This window comes from Leptosomus discolor, chromosome 6 (assembly GCF_034619465.1).
Source record: "Leptosomus discolor isolate bLepDis1 chromosome 6, bLepDis1.hap2, whole genome shotgun sequence".
Classification (NCBI taxonomy): Eukaryota; Metazoa; Chordata; class Aves; order Leptosomiformes; family Leptosomidae; genus Leptosomus; species Leptosomus discolor.
The window spans coordinates 15,634,947-15,644,406 of NC_141396.1; the positions used below are offsets into that span (position 1 = coordinate 15,634,947).

At 61.2% G+C, this 9,460-nt stretch overlaps 1 protein-coding gene across 1 annotated transcript; it reads left to right on the plus strand.

The window, feature by feature from the left end:
- The first annotated feature begins 1,537 nt into the window (after nt 1-1,537).
- LOC104354260 (solute carrier family 2, facilitated glucose transporter member 5-like) lies at nt 1,538-9,202 on the plus strand. The gene is made up of 12 exons (XM_086466689.1): nt 1,538-1,678; nt 2,725-2,823; nt 3,283-3,443; nt 3,524-3,648; nt 3,922-4,067; nt 4,148-4,280; nt 4,640-4,827; nt 4,956-5,066; nt 6,271-6,372; nt 6,969-7,044; nt 8,603-8,730; nt 8,963-9,202. Exons 1-12 carry the CDS (start codon nt 1,538-1,540, stop codon nt 9,200-9,202), a joined length of 1,650 nt encoding a protein of 549 aa, XP_086322815.1.
- The last annotated feature ends 258 nt before the right edge of the window (nt 9,203-9,460 follow it).

Consider the following 9,460-nt stretch of genomic DNA (forward strand, 5'->3'; position numbering starts at 1 on the left):
AAGGGCTGGGAAGCTCCAGGTGGGTATTTGCTGGGATGGCTTAGGATGGGGGTGAGATGGCTGCTGCTGTTTCTTCCTCTCCCTGTGGCAGACACCACTGGACTGGGCACATTCAACCCTCCAGGCGCTGGTCACAGAGACAAGCCATGCAGCTGGATGACCAGAGTGGGTGCATGGCTGTAGGACACAGCGTGGCCTGGCTTGCTGTCCTGTCCCGGGTTTGTTGCTTTGCCCTGTCTTAGCACAGGGCTTGGGGTGAGTCCTGGGGGTGTTTAGGGCTGCCCCACAAGTGCTGTGGCCATGGCTGGTACCTGCAGCCTGCATGTCCTCCTCCTGCTGGGTCATCTCACCCATGGGCATGTCTGGTAAATGGATCTTCATCCTGCTGCTCTGGGAATGAAATGGGACCATCCCGTGAAGGACCATGGCTCCCTGCAGGTCTCCCCGCACTATGGCCCTGTCACCGAGGTGTCTGCAGCTGCCCAGCACACCTGCACGAAGGTAAAAGTGATGCCCCAATCGAGACGTGGAGAAACTGAGTCTGAGCAAGACGTAGGAGCTCCTGAGCAGGTGCCTGCTCTGGGAAAAGCTGAACGCAGGCAGGCTGGGGAAGAGGGCACGGTGCTTTGGGGAAGAGCTGGAGGCTCACGTGGAGGGAGGAGACAGGAGCTGGAGCACCCTGTGTGGGAGGATGAGGTGCCTGGGCACGGCAGGCCCAGAGGTGCCTGCGGGGCTCTCCCAGCCCTGCTCCTCTCTGTCCCCTGTCCCCGCGGGACCCCTCCCGAGGTGGGGCCAGCCAGTCGGGTCCTGTCCCTTTTAAGCCCTTGGAGCTGTTGCCAGCCGTGGCTTAGTGGGGTCCCCATCCTGTCAACTGGCTTTCGGCAAATTAAGAGCTTGCTATTAGGCTGCTAATTAAAGGCACTTCATTAGCAGCAGGGGAGGCAGCTCCTGGCCGCAGCAAAATTGGATTCCTCTGAGCTGCCATGAGCCGAGTCTCTCCTCTCTGGGGCTGGGGGCTGTGCCTCTCCGTGGCGGGCAAGGCTGCTGCCCTGAGCCCTGTGGGTTGTCAGCCCCCCTGCCCGAGTCGCAGAGAATGGGGCACATCAGCCCCCCACGTCTGACAGGGTGGGAGAGGGGCCGGGGGTGATGGGGGTGATGCGGGGCTGCCCCTTCGCCCCCAGCCTCGGGGGCGGTGCAGGGATGCTGCCCTCCTGACGGTCCCCGCGGCCACCCCCCGTTTGGAGGGGACATGCGGGGGCTCTCAAGGGTGGCAGAGCATCACGTCGGTGGTCTCGCTGTCCCCAGGTCTGGCCACGGCTCCCCAGCTGGCTGGGCAGCCCGGAGGTGCCGGCCTGCCCCTGCCCCTGCCCCCGGCGGGGGGCGGGGGGGGAGGTCCCCGGGCTCCTCCTCCGGCCGCTCAGGCGCCTCCAATGAGCCCCAGGGGCACCCAGGCTGCCTGCCCTGCCCTGCCTTCCCTGCCTTCCCTACCATCCCTGCCTTCCCTTCCCTTCTCTCACCCTCCTTCTTCCATCAAAAAATGGGACAGACGAGCCAGGCCGTCGGACCGGGGCTGCCTTCCTCTCCGTCTCCTCCTCCTCCTCCCTTCTCCCGCTCCGGCTGCAGCCTCGCCCCGACGGTCGAGAAAGGGACCCTGCAGCCCGGCGGGGACATCACTGGGGTGAGCTCCCTGCGGGCTGGGGGGGTTGCCCCATCCCCTCTGCCCCTCGGTGTCCTGTCTGTCCCTCGTCCCGTCCCCGGCCCTGATACCTCCCCGCTTCCCCGGATCGGGATTCCTGGTGGGATTAGCGGGGCTTTGCTGTGCGTGAGCCGGGAGCTGCTGGGTGCTATGGATCCGGCTACTGTGCGGGGGGGGGGGGGGGGGGGGGGGCGGGCTACTGGGAGGGCCGGGCTCTGGGTGCTGGGACTCGGGGCTGCTCCCGGGGGACACAGGCTCACCCCACACCCCGCCACTGTGGGGCCGTTGGACGCTTATTGCTCCAGGGGAGACTGCTGGGTGCAGCACCCAGGGGTGCCCCTGTGGCTGGGGAGTGCCCTGAATGCCTCTTGGGTCCTGCTGGGCACCCCGATCTCGGGGTGGGCCGGTCTCACTCCCTCCCAGGCTGGGTCGGGGCTGCAGGGTGTCCCTCCGCAGCCATCAGCTCCCTACAGCGAGGTCCGCCCTGCAGCAGAAATAGGTGACAGAGGTGCTGGTGGGGGCGAGGGTTTAGGAGGTGGGTGCATTTTGGGAGGACTGGGACCTGCCCTGCCGCGGGGAACCGCACTTTTCAGTGGCTCTGGGCCCCCCGGGCAGGGAGGTATGTGTGGGGCAGCTCGCAGCAGTGCCATTTGGGTGCCCCTGTCTATGGGAGGAGACAAGCGTCTCTCCCTCCTCCACCTGCCCCTTTCTGCCCCCTGCCCCCTCCCAGCCCCAGGGCAGGGGTGCCTGGACCAGGAGATGAGCTGGGCCACTGCCAGGGTAAAGCCTTATGCCACAGCTATGAGACCAGCCACGGGGAAGCTGTATCGGCTGGGCTGGGTGCTAGGCAGTGGCACGAAGCAGTGCTCAGCACAGCTCTCTGTTGCACTGGGGTCTTTGCTCTGGGCTTTGCAGGTTCAGCCCTGCTAAGAAAAGGGGCAGTGACCCAACACAGCTTGTGCCACATGTGACCTTGGCCCCCTGCTCTGCTGGCTCGGGCTGTGCTGACCCCTTGTCATCTTTCCCAGCACCTCACCTTCCCTCTGCTGTCAGTCACCCTCCTCGTGTCCTTTGGCTCCTCCATGCTTTATGGCTACAATCTGGCCGTGGTGAACTCGCCGGCGGAGGTAAGGGGTGGGCAGCCTCTCCAGGAGCAGGGGAAGGGCTCTGTGTCCCTCCCTGGGAGGGTGGAGGAACCTCTACCCAGGAGCCCCATTTCCCTTGGGCAGTCACCCACGGAGGGCAGTCTGGGCAGAAGGTCATCATGGGAGGGACATGGGAGCCTGTGTTTGTATACTCCCTCGCAGACTGGTCCTCCTTGGAAGGCAGGGGCTGGGGAAAGTTGCCCACAACCTCCTTGCTCTAGCTCTGCCTGTGGCACCTCTAATTTGTCCTTAAAGCCCTCTGGTGCTGAGGCTGGCTGAGCAACCAGACCAGCACATCCCAGTCATCCCCAGTCGTGTCCTGTCCTGCACCTCCTGCAATGCTGCTAAACCCATGGCATTTTCCCTACGGGGCCTGTCTTCCCTCATCTTCCCCTTTCTCCCAACACATTTGGTGCCCGTGTGTCTCTCTATGCCCCGCAGCACATAAAGGCTTTCTACAACGCCACGTGGTCCCGGCGGTATGGGCACGGGCTAGCCCCCGGCCCTCTGACCCTCCTCTACTCCCTGACTGTCTCCATCTTCGCCCTGGGCGGGCTGGTGGGCTCCCTGCTGGTGGGGGTGCTGGTGGAGCGATACGGCAGGTAAGGGGGTGGCATGGGACAGGGTGCTCAAGGGACGGAATGGGGCTGGAGGGGCTGCCCTGCTGCTTGTGCCCTGCTAGGAAAGGCGTGCTGAGCCGCAGTGCTCTCCTCGTCCTCCTGGCTGGCGGCTTCATGGGCTTCAGCCGGGAGCTGGGGTCCCCCGAGATGGTCATCATCGGCCGCTCCATCACAGGGCTCCACTCAGGTAGGTACTGCCTGGGCTGCGGGGCTGTGCCTGGCCCCTTCCTCACGGCTCGGTCCCCTACAGCCCGTTCCCAGGGTGTTGGAGAAGACTTCATACTCTCCATGGCCACAGGCTCTGCAGTGGGGGTCTCCATGAGGCAGACAGGGCCACTTCCCTGGCCATCAGATCCCCACTGTGGATGTTGCTGGGCATGGGAGAAGGTGCACCGAGGGTCTGGCTGGGCACCTTTCTCCCTCCTCCCTCTCCCATCTGGGTCCCTCCTGTCCCCTCCAGGTATCTGTCTCAGCGTGGTACCCCTCTACCTGGGAGAAATCGCCCCTAAGAACTTGCGAGGTTTCCTGGGCCTCATGCCCAGCATCTTCATCTGCCTGGGGGTTTTCTTTGCGCAGGTCCTGGGCCTCCCAGAGCTGCTGGGTGAGGTGAGCACTGTACTCCAGCCTACGTGTACTGGACCCTGCTCTGCCCTCCCTGTGACATGTCCCATTTCAACTCCTCTCAGGACAGGTTCTGGCCATTTTTCCTATCAGCGGTGGTTGTTCCCGCCTCCCTCCAGCTCCTGCTGCTGCACTGCTTCCCTGAGAGCCCACGGTACCTGCTGATAGAGAGGAATGATGTCTGCGGGGCCACCAAGGGTGAGGGGATGTTCTGGGGGAGACTGGCTGCAGGAGGTGCTGGGCTCTGGTCCAAGGTCTCCTGAGACCAAGATGCATCCTCACAGCATCCTTCCACAGCCAGACCTGAGAGCCCACTATAGTCCTTATGGTTCAGCCCTTCTGTCCCACCCAGTTGCGCTATAACATTTCCATGGTGTCCATCACCACAGCGTGAGGCATCTCCTTGGTTCCTATGGATGCTCAGCCCCACGGGTCAGGGAGGTCTCCTGAGTAGGCTGAGCTAGGGCAAAGCCAAGCCTCTGCCCCTGCCCTGTGCCGTACCTATGAGCATCCACCCTGTGATGGGGAGATGCCTGTGACCTCCGCTCTCCCCACAGCTCTGTGCCAGTTCCTGGGGACACCCGATGTTCAGGATGTGATCGAGGAGATGAAGGAGGAGCAGCGGTTGCTCTCTTCTGTGGAGATGGTCTCTGTCTGGCAGCTGCTGCGGGACCGCTCTGTGCGCTGGCAAACCCTCTCGGTGGTGGTGGTGAATGCCGGCATGCAGCTCTCGGGGATCGATGCTGTAAGCCCTGCGAGGTTCCCACCCCCGGACCTGGCTCTGCAGAGGCTGAGCTGAGACCCGGCAACTCATTTCATCCAGTGCCCCATGGCTCTGTCCCCCCAGCTCACTCTAAGTCCCCTCCTCGGCAGATCTGGTTTTACACCAACACCATCTTTGAGAACGCTGGGATCCCTGCATCCCAGATCCCCTACACCACCGTGGGCACCGGCACCATTGAAGTTGTTGCTGGGCTGATTGGGGTGAGTGGTGGACGGAGAGATGGATGCAGTCCCTTGGTGCCAGAGCCTTGTCACCAGCTCCCAGCATCATTAAATGGAGGGGGCCTGGATGGACCCCAAATGCCATCTGTGCCAGAGCACAGCCCCTTTGCTGGGGGGCAGAGGTTTTGGCAGGAAAATTGGGTGGACAGATGGGATGTGGGGGGCCTAATTTGTGGGGTCACATCTAGGAGGGGTGGGAGAATTTGGTGTAAGTGGGTAGCTGGGAGGTTGGGGGGAGACACCAGGCAAGGAGCAGGTAGGGGGTGATGGAGAGGCCTAAGCAGTTCCTTCTGGCTTCTAATTTCATTGTCACTCCGTTAGCAGAGCCACATGTCCCCACCTGCCCCCCCAGCTAAGCACCAGCCTGGCCCCAGGCTAGCAGCCCCGGCCCCCCCAGCCAGGCCTCATTTAGCTGGAGAGTTAGCACTGGGCCAGGCAGATTTATGGCCCTCGTCCTATCTGCGAGTGTCACCCGGGGCCAGCCCCAGACACCCTGCACTAAATCTACTCCCTGACAATTAGAGAGATAGATGGGGGTGGCTGCTCCCAGAAAATCGGGGCTGAGTGGGGGGCTGCTCCTCTCTCCCCATAGGCAGAGTGGGGCCCCCGAGTCATCCCCCTGCCCCTCTGAAGGGTGTCCCCTTCTCCCCTGCCCTGGCCGTGGGGCTGCCCCAGCCCCCCCAGCAGCCGCCCAGCGTGCAGCCAGATTGCTCGGGAGCAGCCCCGCAAACGGCCCCCGACGGACATGCCGAGATTGGTTATAAAATTACAGGCATTTGTTCTGCTGTCAATACCCTGCCTGCTCCAGCCGCCGCCGCCCCGCCTGCCCGCACCCTCCTCTGCTGCCCGCTGCCCTGCAAACATCCGTGCCCAGCCCAGCACCTCCGCTCGGCACCAGTGTGAATGCGGCTGTGGGGCCGCCTCAGCCAGCCCCACCCTGCACCCTAATGGGACTCTGTGGGACCCCTGCTGCTGCTGATGCACACTCACCCTGGGACCCCAGAGTCCTGGCTCTTCCTGTGCCCCAGCCCCAGCCATGGAGCAATGAGCTGAGGCTGTCCCCAATCCTCAGATGCCACCAAGAACATCCTCCTACCTTCAGCTAGATCTGGGGATCAGCAGGTGCCCCTGCTCAGGGCAGGAGCTCCCCACCACCCCATCAGTCTATGGTCTCCCTCGGCAGTGCTTCACCATCGAGAAGCTGGGCCGGCGACCTCTCATCATCACTGGCTTCTGCACCATGGGCATCTGCTCGGCTGGCATCACCGTCTCCCTGCTGCTGCAGGTAAGGTCTGGCCACTGCCACCCCCCTGGGCCACTGACACGGCTGGAGCTGGAGCCCTGGGTGCATTAACAGGGCCGGGTGATGAAGGGATGGGTATCACCCCAGGGGAGGGAGCATGTATGGAAATGAGAGGTGAGTTGGCTCTTCCAAGTAATGTTTTCCCTTCAAAGTTAAAGGGAAGGAAACTTCAGAGCAAAGAACAACAAAAAAGGAAACCCAAATCCACGTGAGAAAAATCCTGCTGCTTCTGGTAGCTTTGCTGCAGAAATAGTCCCCAAGGAGGCGGCTGTGAAATGCCAGGGGAGGTGCAGAGGTCTGCAGGGTCCTTCCTCTGCTGCCTGCTCCCGAGGGATGCTCCCGCAGCTCTGGGCACATCTCAGCATCACGAGCTGCTGAGCTTTGCCAAGGCTGACCCTCACCAGCTTTGTCCCCAACAACCCATTGCTTGTTTGCAACTCCCCTATGTGTCCTGCATGGCCACCGTCCCCAAGGGCTGCTGCTGAGCTGAGGGGCAGGCGTGAAGCCCTGTCCCGGGGTTGGTGGCCGTGAAGCTCAGGGCCACCACCCTGGCAGCATCCCCCTGTGTCCCCTCGCAGACCGCCCTGCCCTGGATGCGCTACGTCGGTGTCGCCTGCGTGGTTGGCATCATCACTGGCTTCTGCATAGGACCAGGTGGGGCTGGGGCCGGCGGGAGCGGGGGGCGGTGGGGCAGGAATGGGGTCCCCAGGGGAGAGCAGGGCACAGCAGGGTTTGCAGGCAGACAGCAGGACCAGCCTCTTGGCCTCTTCCCCGTGGCCAGGCCCTGGTTTAACATGCTGCACCCCACCAGCAAGACCCCGCCACAAGCCCCTCCAGCTCCATACGTCCCCAGGGCACGCTCCACCTCCCCCTCCTTGTCCCTGCTGCTAGGCCAAGTGGTGAGAAAGCCCTGGCAACCTTCCCCAGACCTCTCTGGAGGTGTCACTTGCTCCCGTCACAGTGTGGCTGGTGAGCATTGTCCTGCCCCTAACCGAGCACAGGCGCAAGAGCGGGCTCGAACGGCGAGGAGTGAAACCTGGACTGGTTTGCCCAGTTGATGTATTAGCAGAACTGTTAACAGATCTATAATTCATCCTCAGCCCAGACTTTATTCACTGTAATTACATCTTTAATTAGGATTTTAATGGCTCATTGTTCACAAACAATGATGAATAGGAGTTTTAAAACAAAAAAAATATATATCTCTATTCTGGGCGAGCTGTGAGTAAAAGTCCATCAGGGGCTCCACTCCCCCCTCACTTTTAAGCACTTTTTTTTGGTTTATCTTTCCCCTTGGAGCATCTTTTATAAAGAGGTCCCACTCAGCCCTGTCCCAGGCGGTGGGACCCAGGGCATGTCACCAGGTCAAACACAGCCCCCTGCCAGATCCCTGTGTGCCCTGGGGTGTGTGCTGGCCCTTGGATCCTGCCCTCCAGCAAAGGGACAGGCCTGCGAGCCAGGGTTGCCAGCTCAGTGACATGTGGCAGGAGGGGCTGAGTCCCTCCAAGAGAAGCAGCCACAACCTGCGTCCAGTTTTTAGCAGCCAAGTTGGCTTGGGCAATCATTTCCAGTCATTCTGTTTTTTTCTCTCCATACATGGGAAAAGCTGGGTGGAAATGGCATTTCTGTGTCCCGTGGGAAATTCTGGTGCTCGGAAATTTGGCTGTCTCTTTCCTGACTAAATCAGCCACAGTGTCCGAGCCTTTGGCTAATTGATAGAAGGAAATTTTCTAAACCATTTTGATCAAGGGAGACTGGAAAGGTCATTATGGAGGGCACCAGGAATGTGTTTCTTCATGCCTGTGGTCTGTATGAGATTTAATACATCAGCATGTAGGTAAATTAATGCAAAATGAGGATCCAGATGAAATGTTCCACCTTGATTTTGACTCAGTCCGAAAATTTCCAGTCAAATAACTTGTGAAATTGGCCTCAGCACCCACCAAGGTGCAACTGTGGTATGCTGGGGGGACATGACCCACCCACCGAGAGGATCCCAAAGACAGACCAAGGGCAGGACACTGGTCCGCCTGTCCCTGTGCTCCTCATCTCTTCCAGCCCCCCCTGCCCCCAGCACCACCATTTTGACCCCTGGGTGTTGCTGGACTCCAGCCCTTTGGCCACAGGACTGAGATGGGCAGGATGTGTCTACCCCAGAGGTGCCTGAGGCAGCCTGTCCCCCGTCCCTTCGATCTGTCCCCTCCCTTCGCAGCTGGCATCCCCTTCCTGATGACAGCCGAGCTCTTCATGCAGTCGCACCGCCCAGCCGCGTACATTGTGGGGGGGTCCCTCAACTGGCTCTGCAACTTCACCATCGGCTTTATCTTCCCCTTCCTGCAGGTACCATCCAGAAGGGCATGGGAGGAGGAGGGGATGGACACAGCCCCGCTGCTCCCCCAGGGTGGGGTGCCAAACCAGGCTTAACCCAAGGGGTGCCCACGGTCCTGGCTCAGCTCAGTGCTGGCCAGAGTCAGCCCAGGGAGGGGTGATGGGAGGGGACACTGCCTGGTATCGTGCCCAGCTTGGGGGTCTCTGGCTCTCTGCCATGTCCCTGCTCTCTCGTTGTCCCTAGATGTCAGCTGGTGCATTTTGCTACCTGGTTTTCTGCGGCGTCTGCTTGCTGGTGGCCCTGTATATCTACCTCGTCATCCCCGAGACCAAGAACAAAACCTTCATGGAGATCAGCCACATCTTTGCCACCCGCCGCTCCTTCCTCTCCGTCCCGGCCCACCTCATAGGCATGATGAAGCTTGATGGCTACGGGGCCTTGGAGGGCAGCTCCCTGGAGGGCTCGGGCTCCAGCCTGCCCTGATGTGGGGGGGATTGGGGATGGTAGAGGAGGCTCAGGGCTGGGGAAGGAAGTTGAGGCCAATTTGCTTGGACTTGATCAACTCTGGGTCTCCAAGGACATCCCACCATGCCACAGCCTGCAGCCAGGGCGAGCCCCAATGATGCACCAAGTGATGTTCATTGCCTTCATGCTGGAAGAGTTGTCCTCCCAGGAATGAGGGGACCTCCTGGGGGCAGGGGGTTCACTTCACTCCTGAGAAGGTGGACTTGTCAAGAGCAA

Coding starts and splice junctions, on each gene's coding strand:
- LOC104354260 (XM_086466689.1), top strand. CDS start 1,538: ATGGGACAGACGAGCCAGGCCGTCGGACCGGGGCTGCCTTCCTCTCCG. Junction 3,444..3,523: donor CTGGTGGAGCGATACGGCAG/GTAAGGGGGTGG, acceptor GTGCCCTGCTAG/GAAAGGCGTGCTGAGCCGCA. Junction 6,373..6,968: donor CCGTCTCCCTGCTGCTGCAG/GTAAGGTCTGGC, acceptor GTCCCCTCGCAG/ACCGCCCTGCCCTGGATGCG.